Source organism: Cotesia glomerata, linkage group LG3, assembly GCF_020080835.1.
Source record: "Cotesia glomerata isolate CgM1 linkage group LG3, MPM_Cglom_v2.3, whole genome shotgun sequence".
Taxonomy (NCBI): Eukaryota; Metazoa; Arthropoda; class Insecta; order Hymenoptera; family Braconidae; genus Cotesia; species Cotesia glomerata.
Window position 1 is genome coordinate 16,253,472 of NC_058160.1, and position 13,646 is coordinate 16,267,117.

A 13,646-nucleotide genomic window follows, 5' to 3' on the forward strand; every position below is an offset into this window, starting at 1 on the left:
TTAATAAAACCATCTAATAGAAATTCGATTAGGTGACGAATTAAAAAATTATATTGATAAATCATGATATTTAGGTGGATTTTGTTCGAAATCTAACTATTGCATTAGTCCTCATGGTGGGATTTTCACCTGATTTTGCTATCATATGTCATAATTAGTCAAATAAGTTCCAAAAACACCATTGGTTAAAAAATTCATATGTGTATATATATATATTAGGGTGTGCCAAAATTTAACTTCCGTGGAGAACCTTTTAAAATTGGAATTTTGAGTTCCACTTTTGACAAGGGCTGTGTTTGGGCATTTCCTGAGATATTTTAGGGGGGAGACGATATATTTGATTTTCATAGAATTTTTTAACAGGAGCTTAGTTTGGGCGTTTCCGGTGAAAATTCAAAATTTGGCCGGAAGTGCCCAAACTAACTTTTGAACACCATCAAGTTTGTTCCAATGAGCTTAGTCTTTCGAAACTTATCAAATCTTTTGAAGTGGTTTCTCCAGATTTATTAAACAAATTTTTAAAAGAATGAAGAGTTAAATTAGTTGAAAAATTCTTCATAAGTATGATATTTTTATCTTATAACACCTATAATGACCCTAAAGAATAAGATAATTAATAAAAATGATTAAGATGTTAATTATAATCAGAGTTTATAAAATATTAAAAAAAGACGTTAGTAATAATTTCGAAAATCATAAACGACCACTAACTAGGGTGTAAAATAAAGCACAAACTAATCAAAATTTTACATTTCTAATATATCTTGCTTTATTTATTAGCAAATTCGTAACTAACAAAGAAATGAGATAATCTTGTTTGAATATATTGGATACAAAATGATATCATCATCCTCATAGAAAAAAAAAGTTATTTTTTTTCATTATTTTGTTCGGAGTTTGAAGTGTTTTGACATGAATTATTACCAGCCAAGCGTTGACCGTATAGAGAAATATTCTTGTGTTTCTCAGAATAATGACGAGCACCATGTCCAGAGTCGGCCGCCCCTTTCGAGTGATTATTTTGATTGTTCATTGCTAGAAAGATAAGAAATTGTAACGGGTGTTTATTCCACTCAATTAGCGCCTTAAATTAATTAAATGAAATAATAAAACTAACTAATGAATCTAAATTAATTAATAAAAGGGCGCCACCGGAATTTTTAATCGCGGTTCCCGGAACCGGAACCAGAGCTGAGCTTATATACAGGGAGAGAGAGTGGAGGAAGGTGATCTGAAATGAATAAATTTTTAATTGTCAGAAATAGTTTACTTTGCTCATACATGAGGCACCATCTGTTAGACGTTTAAAGTAATTACTGGGCCTCTAGAGTAGTCTCTTACATTGTGACATACTTACTCTTGACTATAGCTCTGTACCGATCACACATACATCTAGAAGTTCTGTGTACAAGACATAATAAAGCTGCAACTACATATAGACGTATATATAATCAAAGCGTTATATTATTACTAGAATAGCCATCTTTCCTATTTTCCACAAATTATTATAAAAGTCCTTCAGGTTAAGGACCCATCACGTATAGGACGTGTTTTCTTATCTCGAAAGGGATTAGAAAAAGGATTGGCTTTGTGTAGTGCAACGAATTGTGCATAAAGAGTTTTTTTTTAAAAGGCTTAAGCTTTTTAAAATTTGAAGAAAATCAAATAAACTGATTGTTCATAATTAGAAGTTTACTGATATCTAGAAGATATGAACAAAGAAACAATGAATGAGCAGAACGATAAACATATGCTCGATAATAATGAGACTGAAGATACTCCATCTGAGACGTCAGACAAAAATTTAAAAAAAGGTAATTTTGTTGTAATTTTTAAATTTATTTTAGAAGTGGATCCAAATTTTTAGAAGTTATCAATAGATGATACTTTAGAAGTTCTATAGATGTTTAGAAGTTTTATAGATGTTTAAAAGTTCTATAGATGTTTAAAAGTTCTATAGATGTTTAGAAGTTCTATAGATGTTTAGAAGTTCTGTAGATGTTTAGAAGTTTTATAGATGATTAGAAGTTACGTTTATTTAATTAATCGTAAAATAAAATCCCAACTAAAAATAAAATTATTTTATTTGTAAAGGGCCTGGAGTACCTGAAAGCCCAGTAATGTCGACAACTACTCCTTCAATTACAACGCAGTCAAAAATTACTGCAAGTCAGACGAGTACACCAAAGACTCAGTCAATTGCTGCTTTTCAGACGAGTACACCAACAACTCTGTCAAGCACCTTTGAAAATCCACCGATTTTGACAACAACTCAATCGAGTGGCAGCAGTGGTAGTACCCCTACCACTGAACAGACTGTCCAACAAGAACTACTACAGTTCCTTTGTAAACAGCGCGAAAACATCGAGCTTCAAAACAAAGGTTTTGAGGCAATGAAAACCTTGATGAGCCTAATTAATAAGACATCTTGAATAATTACAGAAAGAGCGGAAAAGCGGGGATCAGGTTTAGGGTTGGATATCTCAATTAAAACGCGTAAATTATTATCAAAAATAACACTAGTAATTTATTTACATTAATTACACTCAATATTTAATATTTTTAATAGCGGATTGTTAAGATAAAAGCGGATTTGTTAATTACTGCGTGGTTTGCAAAAGCGAAGCCGGTTGACACGTGGTTGAACACTTTGCCGGCACTGAAAAAGCGGTGAAATAAATGCACTGATAACACAATTTACCTATAACAAATTAAAGCGAATTATTAGCGGTTAATTTAAGCAATTTAAATTATAAAATAAGCGAAATGCGGTTTATTAACAAAAAGCGAAAGTAAAGAAATACTAATGGCGACTTGATGCAGCGAAAGCGTAGAAGCGAAAGATAATAACAATAGTCCGTCTTCTTCCTCGTTGAGTTGGGGAAGAAGGCTATTGCGCATGTCTAGTGGGAGCGATCAGCCAATAAAGCGGTCGATTCATGACGTGATCGAGAGGCTGATTTTCTATTGGCGGTTCGATTTTTGCGGGAACTAGCGGTGGACAGGTGCGTCTCTTGAATTTGGGAGTCCCCCAGGAGCGAGTTAATCGCTACTGGGCCTTGTTCACCGAACACATCTGAAAATTTATTGGCTGCAGAACGGCTTCGAATGCAAGGTACTCGAGGTAATTTACTTAACTCGATCACTTTTCTAGACGAAAGTTCAACTCATACGGGGGCTGGAATAGATGCTCAATCCAGCCCGCAAGATATTAACATAGAAGTAACTAAGGCTCTTAATGCTTCGATTACTGCTTTAAAAAGTACATTAGAGTCAAACAAAAAAATCTCAAAATTATCAGGTACCAAGAAAGTATACTCTTAATTCAGATAGTGACATCAACATTTGGATGGATAAACTTAAATCTGAATTATCATCAAAAGATCTATTAGATATTATTGACCCAACGGTCATTAGTACTGATAATTTAGATGTATAAACAATTACAAAAAGAAAACAAGCAGTAAGAGAAATCATTACTAGCTATTTAGATGATAAATACTATAAGAGGGTTCTCACTATAACAGACCATATTGTGGTAATATCAAGTCTAAAAGAAGCTAAGAGGGTCGAAAAGAATGTCACTCACACTTCTGTAAGAACGAAGCTGTACGGCATGAGACTGAAACCAAAAGAGAGTATTGATGAGTTCTGGAATAAATTCGACAACACCATCGTTGAATACGAGATCTGTGATAACGCAGTACCTCTGACAGATGAAGAGAAACGGTCAGCTTTTTACCAAGCTGTCAGTAAAGTAATTCCAGAAGCCCGAACTGCTGATTTATTGCATAGGCAATTTAAAGGCAGATCAATGACTCTGGTTGAGTTGAGGTCTCATTTGCTGCAGCTGGAAGCTGAGAAGAAGTCAGAAACTTCTCAAGAACAAGACGCGTGTGTAAACCAAGCAAAACGGTTTAAATCACACCATGACAACTGTTATAGATGCAATAATACGGGTCACTACGTCAAACAGTGTCCTTTAGCAGCAACTAGTGAATGGTACTGTTATATTTGTAAAGTGATCACTGATCACAATACAAATTCTTGTCCAAAAAATGAGGACAGTCAAAATTCAGGCAGGTCTGACTACAGACGTGGTCGTGGTCGTGGTAGAGGTAGAGGTAGAGGTGCTTTTAGAAGAGGTACGTTCTTCAAAGGAGATTTTGGTAGCAAATCCAAAGAATACACCAAATCCAAGTCGAAGACGTTCAAAAAGCAAGCAGCCCCACTAAAGGATGGATAATTTCACTTTATTATACCTAAATAGTCGTTAATTATTAAAAATAGTTTTAGTTCATCAATTATATTTATGTTTTATTAATTGAGTGTAATTTGACACGGTTTATCATTAAGTGGGTATACCTGAGATAATTAACGAGTGTTGCCTCTTTTTATGAAACTCGATAGAATTATTGGGACTATTCAGTCAAGGTAAGTACTGAGTAAACTCATTAAAAATAACTAAAACAAAAAATGCTTAGACTATACACATTCTTACTAAGTTCACTCAGTACTCAGTTCGGCTAAACACGATTGTTGTTTATATAAAATTCTAGGATAAAAACGAAGGTGAGCAGTATTAATTTATTTTGTTATTGTCTTTACAAATTAATCTTAAATGCAATCGAAATTGGAAAAAGTTTATGTTGAAATTTAAATCTTTCAATTGAAAATTAACAAGAAATTTTTTTATTTAAGATTTAGTAATCATATAAATTGTCAAGATTAAGAAAAATAAATACCTTACTGGTTCCGGGTTTAACATTAAATTTTGTTGAATTAACTGAATTTGGCAGTTTTTTAATCATTTCGGCACGTGACGATTTTCGATTGTTTGTCTTCTCGGCCCCTATAACCTTACGATCACTATGGAAATCTCCGATAACATCTTCTTCATCATTCGTGGTCTCATTATCGGATACATTTTCCTAAAAGTAATTAAATAATAAATTATCAACTGAATACATTTATTAACTGTAAAAAAGTTAGTGAAACTATCGACTCTCTAAGCTATTCCGAACTCAAAGAAATAATTTTTGTATAAACATCGAGCTCAAAAGTTTGGTACATATTTCTCGAATAATTTTAGGAAATTTTCTAACGATAATAACTTTTGGTCAATTTTGCCAATTTATTTTTAACAGTTCTCTGTAATTTCCAAGATAATTATTTCTAAAAAATTTATTTACATAAAAATGTGCAAATTATGTAGTAATAAATTGTTTCTTCATACATGAAAAACCGCATGGATTGCCGCAAATCAGATTAAAATCCAACGATGCGTTAAAAAGATATTGCATTTTAAAAATAAAAAAAAAAATTAGGAAAACGGTTGACCCTAAAGGCCATCCCTGCAACTTCCCGCTAATTCCGTTAATACCTGGCCGCTTTTTTGAGCTCTTCGAGCTCAAAAGTACAATCTGTGTGTTGTTTTAAGCTCTTCGAGCTCAAAAAGATACCTTTTCTATGCTTTTGAGCTCTTTGAGCTCAAAAGTCTGATAGAAGTTTCATGGAACACTATTTTTTGAATGTTCATACCGCAATAACTTTTGAATGAATGAACCGATTTTTACGCGGTTGGCGGCATTCTACGTAGTTTTTTAAGCCTTATAAATAATTTGTAAGTTTCAATTGGTCAAACTAGAAATTTCGGAGTAACTCTGAAAAAACACTTTTTTCGGTTTTCTTTCGTTCACGATATCTCTCGAACGAATCAACCGATTTTGACCAGCTTGGTGGAAATCGACGTGGTTTTATGATGTTAAGAGCTGATTTGTTTTTGGAATCGATCGGTAGAGCTGTTTAAAAGTTATTCCAAAAAATGTCGAAGTTATGTTGAAAAAATCCTTATTTCCAAATATTTCGTCGAGGATATCTCTCGAACTAATCAACCGATTTCCACGTTTTTGGCGGCAATCGACGCGGTTTTTTAACCTCTGAAATTTTTTTATATCATCAAAAACGATCCGAGAAGAAATGACGAAGTTATGTGAAAAAAACAGTTTTTTCGGTTTTTTTCGGTTTTATTTCGTTCACGCTATCTCTCGAACGAATCAACCGATTTTGACCGGATTAGCGCCGATCGGCGTGGTTTTTTGACGTTAAGAGCTGATTAGTTTTTGAAATTGATCGATCGAGCTGTTTAAAAGATATTCCAAAAAAACCACTTTCAAAAATGATTTTTTTCTAATTTTTTTTGAGATTTTTTAAAATTTCTCAAAATCTATCGGTCCGAATCAGTTCAAATTCTCAGGAAATCTAAGTTTGGCGAAGCCCTTTCGAATGGCACCAACCGCGATGAAATCGGTTCAACCGTTCAAAAGTTATAAGTGATTCACATACTTACACACACACACACACACACACACACACACACACACACACACACACACACACACACACACACACACACACACACACACACACACACACACACACACACACACACACACACACACACACACACACACACACACACACACACACACACACACACACACACACACACACACACACACACACACACACACACACACACACACACACACACACACACACACACACACACACACACACACACACACACACACACACACACACACACACACACACACACACACACACACACACACACACACACACACACACACACACACACACACACACACACACACACACACACACACACACACACACACACACACACACACACACACACACACACACACACACACACACACACACACACACACACACACACACACACACACACACACACACACACACACACACACACACACACACACACACACACACACACACACACACACACACACACACACACACACACACACACACACACACACACACACACACACACACACACACACACACACACACACACACACACACACACATACAGACATAGTGACAACCTCGCGGAGATAGTCAGGGAAGCTTCCTGTGACCTTCAAACGTCGAGATCTGATGAAAACTCGATTTTTGCAAAACGGGGTGAAAACAATAACTTCCTGATTTTTGAAAATCTGAGATTTTTAGCGGGAAGTTAAAAATATTCAAAAATTATTTATCTAAATAAGCTTTAAAGCAATTGAAATTCTTTATTCGGTTGAAAGAAGTTGATTATTTTTCACTCTATCGATTTACAGATCCGTAAAACTCAACAGTAGCGAAAAGTTTCAGAGCTAGCCTCTAGTGTCTAACGCTTTTTTAATTGTTTCCTTTCAAATAAATGGATGCGCAATAATAAAATTAAATTTTAGATACATATAAACTTTTTCAAGTTAACGAATGATTTTAGGTTCAACTTACATCGAATTTTCAGATTTCTCTAATTATTTATAAGCACCAGTTAGAATTAGAAAAAAATTCTTAAAGAGAAGTTAATTATTGATAAGATCTAACATCAGAAAAATTTTTCGTTATTGGTTACAAATTCGTTTTATTACTGTAAAGAATGCTCCGCGGGATCGCTACGGTACACACACTCTGTATTTTTGAGAAAAGTACACCTCATTAACTGAATTTTCTGTGATTTTAAATTTTTATTTAAAAACTTATATAAATTATTGTGGATTACTAATACTCGAAAAATTAATATCATCCAGTTTAGTTATGAATTTGTATGTTTATTTTTAGGAAAGATGATAATTTATTATTTAGAATAATTCTTCAACATTAAATATTTATCAAAGTTATCGTTAGCTATGACTATTCTCATATAAAAAATGAATATGAGTAATATTCATCTAATATTTTTGAACGGGTCCTCATTTTAGATTTTAATGATAATAAATAAATTTATTATGGTAAATTACTTTGGTGTAATTTTTAAATAAAAAAAAAAAAAAAAAAACTCTTTTCTAATTAATGTAGAAACTCATTAGTAATATTAGTGATTACTTATTTTTCATAACCTACATTAATATCATCTTTTTAAATAATTCTATTTCCATTTATATTCACAAATGTAGTATTTTGAAATACAAAAATAATAATTCTTCTCGTAAATATATATATTTTTTTTTTCTTTTATTTATAATAATTCTTTGCACGACTCTTAGTGCAAAGCATTAAAGAGTGCTTAGAGATGACCCGAATTTTTTTAGTTATTTTTCGCACCTATTGTTATCTCTTAACAATGAAATGAACTTTATGAGTCGTTGTGTACTTTTGGATTTTCCAAACTAGTTTATCTTTAACTAAGAAATTAAACTCTCTTGGTCAAGTTATTGAATATACGTCATTGATTACAAATTTCATGTTCTAAACTGTCATACACTATGGGATTTATATATATGAGGTATTCCGTGCCAAATCGACTACTTTTGAACCCGACCCCTTTAGATTTAGCTAAAACTTTTCTATTCTTTTCTACCCATTGAAAGAAATTTTTGAGAATTTTTTCATTCGACCTGAGTACCTTTTTTTTTTTAATTTTTGATTTTGAATGAGCTTTTCGGAAAAATAAACAAAAAAAAAATAAATATGATTAATTCTGTAAAATAATCGGTTTTTTTTTAGTAAAATCGTTATTTTTTCAAAGTTGGTCACTTTTTTCTCAAAAAAAACTTCAATCAATTTGACAACTATTCCCGCTCATCCCGGGCAGGGCCGATTTTTTTAAATATTTTTTTTATTTAATTGAAAAAAAAATTGTGAAATTTTCTAAAATAAAAAAATGATTTTTTTTCAATTAAATAAAAAAAAATTTGCTCTACCGGAGATATGCGGGAATAGTTGTCAAATTGATCGAAGTTTTTTTTGAGGAAAAAAATTTAAAAAAAAGTGACCAACTTTGAAAAAATAACGATTTTGTTAAAAAAAAAAAAAAAACGACTATTTTAAAGAATTGATTATACTCAATTTTTTCGAAAAGTTCTTTCAAAAATAAAAATTTAAAAACAAAAAGGTACCCTGTGACGGGTGGGCCTACCCTCCCGTCAATATTATGATATTCTATATATATTTTCTATAAATCGATGGGCCAACTTGCCCACCTGAATTAGACACCGAATTTCCGTTGTATTTCTAGCCTGACTCTGGTTACCGAGAATTGCTGCTTGCACGTGTTGCTGAGGAGACGCTTTCTCATGGGAACCGATCGAACAGGTACTCTAGCACAGGGAACCGCTTTCGGCGCCTTGATACCATCTTCTGCTGACTAGGGAACTTGACAATAACCACCTAGTTCCTCAGGGCGAAATAATCTGAGTTCAACCGCGGAATAATACAAGTTCCGCGCAGTGATACAGGTGTTTGGCGGCATCCGCGACCGAGGTTACGTAAACCTGGGACCTCCAGGAGGAGCGGCCTCTTGTAATCAGTCAGTCGTTTTAGTCTGTCCGAATCTATGTCGAGTCCGAGTTGTCTTGCATCGTGATTAATTGTCTCCTAAGACTCTCATTCTCGTTGCTGTCCCATTTCTCTCTCTTGATAAACAATTAGTACCGTAATTCACGAGTATTCTTCATTCACTGCGCGACCCACCCTCTTATCAACATCTAAATATTTTTCAGTGAGACGCTGAGCTAGTCCGGAGGTCTGTTTACGTGACAGGTAAATAACCAGGTGTAGACTCACACGTTACAGAAAAATTGGCGCCTAACGTGGTTGTCGCCCAGCTAAGTGAATTGAGTGAAGTGAATTGTGCGGAAAATTTAGTGGTGAGTACCCAGAAATCGGAAAAACTGAGAACTCTAGGAAATACCCGGGTATAAAAGTAAGAATTATTGAAGAAATTGAAAAGTGAATTGAAAAAAAGAAGATAATTGAAAATGAAAAAGTGAATTGAAATAAAGAAGATAATTGAAATGAAAAAGTGAATTGAAAAAAGAAGATAATTGAAAATGAAAAAGTGAATTGAAATAAAGAAGATAATTGAAATTGAAAAGTGAATTGAAAAAAAGAAGAATTATTGAAAATAGGAAAAGTGAATTGAAACAAGAAAAATAAGTGAAATAGAAAAAGTAATCCAGAAAAAAAAGAAGAATAATTGAAAATAGGAAAAGTGAATTGAAACAAGAAAAATAAATGAAATAGAAAAAGTAATCCAGAAAAAAGACGAATTATTGAAAATAGGAAAAGTGAATTGAAACAGGAAAAATAAGTGAAATAGAAAAAGTAATCCAGAAAAAAGAAGAATTATTGAAAATAGGAAAAGTGAATTGAAATAAGGAAAATAAGTGAAATAGAGAAAAGGAATCAAGAAAAAGAAAAATAATTTACATAGAAAAGTGAGATAATAAGGAAAGTTATTGAAATAGGAAATTAATTGAAATAGGAAGAATTGAAGTAAAGTGCAATTAAGAAATAAGGTAACTGGAATAAGAAAAGTAATTAAAATAAGTGTCCCCGAAGAAATAAGAAATTCAGTGAAACAAGAAAATAAAGTGAAAAAGAGAGAGAGAGAGGTCAAACAAGTGTCTCCAGAAGAGGAAGAAATAAAGAAATAGAAGCAGCTACTACAAGGAAGAGGAACACAAGCCACGCAGAGGATAAATTAACAGCCAGCAACAAAAGAACGCGTCATCAGCAGGGCTCCGAGGAAATAGGAAGGCCGACCAATCATTTTAGAGTCACAGGGAAACAGTAAATGCAGATTACAATTTAATTGAGCATCTTGGCACTGAGGTAAGTCGCAAAAATTGATCATATAAAAGAAGTCGGTGACGAGGATCGGCAGGCGTGGTTCGACGGGTGGCGCGATAACGAATCACACAACTCCACCCCTAGTTCTGAAAATTCCGACATTGCTCTTGACGACCTTTCATTTGACGCACTAATAAACGAACGGACATTAGAGAACGGTTCGACAAACGGTGTCCTAGACGACGAATCAGAAGAAGAATTATCAGGAGAACCAGCGACGACCATGGTGGAGACAGAAGAAGCCCGGTTGAAGCGCATCATATCACTCACGAGACACATCCCAGTATTTTCAGGAGAAGGTGATATCGAACTATTTATCGACGCCATTGAATACTGTACCCCTAGGCTAAAGGATGGGGATGAAGAAACCTTCATTTTTGAATTAGCGTCTAGACTTTTAGGCGTTGCAGTAGGCAGCATGAGGACAGTCATGAAGACAGCTCGGACAATCGACGCAGTCATAGAAAAACTACGACAAAATTTTGGGCGTACCGAAGACTTCTTCGCAATATTAAGTCGACTAACAAAATTATTGCAGGAGGAGAATGAGAGCGTAGCAAGATTCGGGGCACGTTTAGAAAGTATGAGAAGTCAGGCAGCTAACAAAATCGACAGGAGTACACTTACAGCGGACCAAAAACAATATCAAAATAATGATTTAAATGCAGCGGCCCTGGAAACATTTATTGTAGGTCTCACACCGCAGCTATCATTTGCAGTTTCCACCCAGAAACCTAGGAACCTTACAGATGCATTGAAAGTGGCATTGGAAGCCGAGATCCAGGGTGAAAAAACGGAGGCAATGAATAAATTAAGAGAGGACAGAGTTCGCCGCAGAGAGAGAGACCACGCTAGAATCAGGTTGGAAACATACGGGGAAGAATTGCAGGCCGAGGAGTCAACGAAGAAATCCAACAGGGAATCAGTCGGAGAGGAACCACTAGTATTCACCGTTACGAACGATGCAGCTTATATTGACCAAGGTGGCCCAAAATGTTATGGATGCGGAGAGCCAGGACATTTTATACGTAATTGTCCAGATCAAAATGGGAGACGGCAGCAAGTACGGCGAGGAGCACACAACCTTCGAGGAACCGGACAACTGTGCAAGAACAACAACCACGATAATGCCAGTAATTTCGATAACAGGAGGTCGTATGGTAACAATTACTATGTCAATAATAATCAAGCCGGTCAAGGATATCAAGGTAACTACAGGGGACAAGGATATCAAGGTAACTACAGGGGACAAGGAAGAGGCAACAATTATCAGAACAGAAGAAATCAATGGCAGCAACAACCAGTAGACAACCGAAGAGATGGATCAATGAGCCCGCAGTATCAACAACAATCTTGGCAACAAAGACAACGACTACCTCAGAACCAGTGGCAGCAACGACCACAACAAAGACAGTATCAACAGAACCAAGGTCAACAAGAACAAATGTATAACACAAGCCACTTAAACTAGAGAAGGCCGGGGCAGCAATATCCCCCGCTGAAACGGCCGACTCAAAAACCTCGGAAAACAGCGAACGTAAGCTAAGAGAGAAAAATATTAAACTATATGGGAAAATACATACAAAAATAAAATTCAATGCGAAGGAAGTTAAGGGTGGAAAAGCAACATTTTTAATAGACACTGGGGCAGAAATAAACCTTATTAGGGACAGCACGCTGGGAACAGAGGCAAAAATCGACCGATCAAAGAGAACGAGACTCCAAGGAATCACATCAGAAGCAGTTATAAGTTTAGGACAGGTGAAATTAGAAATCGAAGGCCGAACAACCATCTTCGATGTCGTAGGGGATGAATTCAACCTAAAAGAAGACGGAATCCTGGGGTTACACCTTTTGGGAGAGCAAGACGTGAAGATCGACTTCAAAACAAAAATTTAACTCTTGGCAATAAAAACTTTAAATTCCAAGAAGAGATCATCAGAATACTTAGGGAGATGCGCGCATCTGGTACATGTCAAGGTGATCAATGCTGAAAAGAGGGTACATTCCGCGATGCGACATAGCACCTGGCGTTTATCTAGGAGATGCAGTCGTGGCGGCTGTCAACAACGGGGTAGCATGCATGTATGCTTACAACACAACGGATGAGGAACACATATTTACAGTGCCGTACCTGGAGTGTTGGAAAATTTGAAGAGAAATTAAACGAAGCAACGAAACATAGAGTTGACGAGGCAGGTGCGAATGAGGAGACGAGGCAAGAACGAGCAGACAAAATACTTGAGAGTATACAAACAGAACCCCTTGGGGAGGAAGAATTAGAAATCGTACGTCAAAATATTTGGTACGAGCCTGACATATACATACTACCTGGTAGAAACTTCAAGCAGCAAAAGTACCACCACACAGAATACGGACGACTGACGATATCCCAATAAATGTTAAACAATACCGAAAGCCTCATAATTTAAAAAACGAACTAAAATCACAAATACAAGGCATGCTGGACGCCGATATAATCGAACCTTCCGATTCACCATATAGTTCGTCTGTATGGATTGTGCCCAAGAAACCAAAACCCGACGGATCAAAAAATTGGAGGCTGGTGATAGATTTTCGCAAATTAAATGACAAAACAATTCCGAACTCATACCCGCTACCTGATATTCGAGACATACTTGACCAACTTGGTGGCGCTACGTATTTTTCGGTCTTCGATCTCGACTCAGAATTTCATCAGATTCCATTGGCAGAAGAAGATAAACATAAAACAGCATTCTCGGTTCCAATGGGTCACTATCATTATAAAAAGAATGGCAATGGGATTCTTAAAGGAGCTCCAACCAACATTCCAGGGGTACCCATGGAGTGCGTGTTATCAGGCTTTACAGGGAGTTATTATTCGTATACATGGACGATGTGAGTAATATATGGAAGATCAAGCTGGAGTGAACACCGCCAGAAATACGAAAAGTTTGCTTGACAGATTGTCAAAGAAAAGTAGGATTGAA

General features: G+C 35.4%; 1 protein-coding gene across 1 annotated transcript in view; it reads right to left on the bottom strand.

Moving 5' to 3' along the window:
• Nucleotides 1–751: 751 nt before the first annotated feature.
• The window catches only part of LOC123260324, a 20,313-nt gene continuing 7,418 nt past the window's right edge, over nucleotides 752–13,646 (bottom strand). The window contains exons 4-6 of the mRNA XM_044721348.1: nucleotides 4,746–4,931; nucleotides 1,118–1,231; nucleotides 752–1,035 (exon numbers count right to left, since the gene is read on the bottom strand). Coding sequence (XP_044577283.1) covers nucleotides 1,030–1,035; nucleotides 1,118–1,231; nucleotides 4,746–4,931 — 306 coding nt within the window. The 3' untranslated portion in view covers nucleotides 752–1,029. The remainder of the gene's footprint in view (nucleotides 1,036–1,117; nucleotides 1,232–4,745; nucleotides 4,932–13,646) is intronic.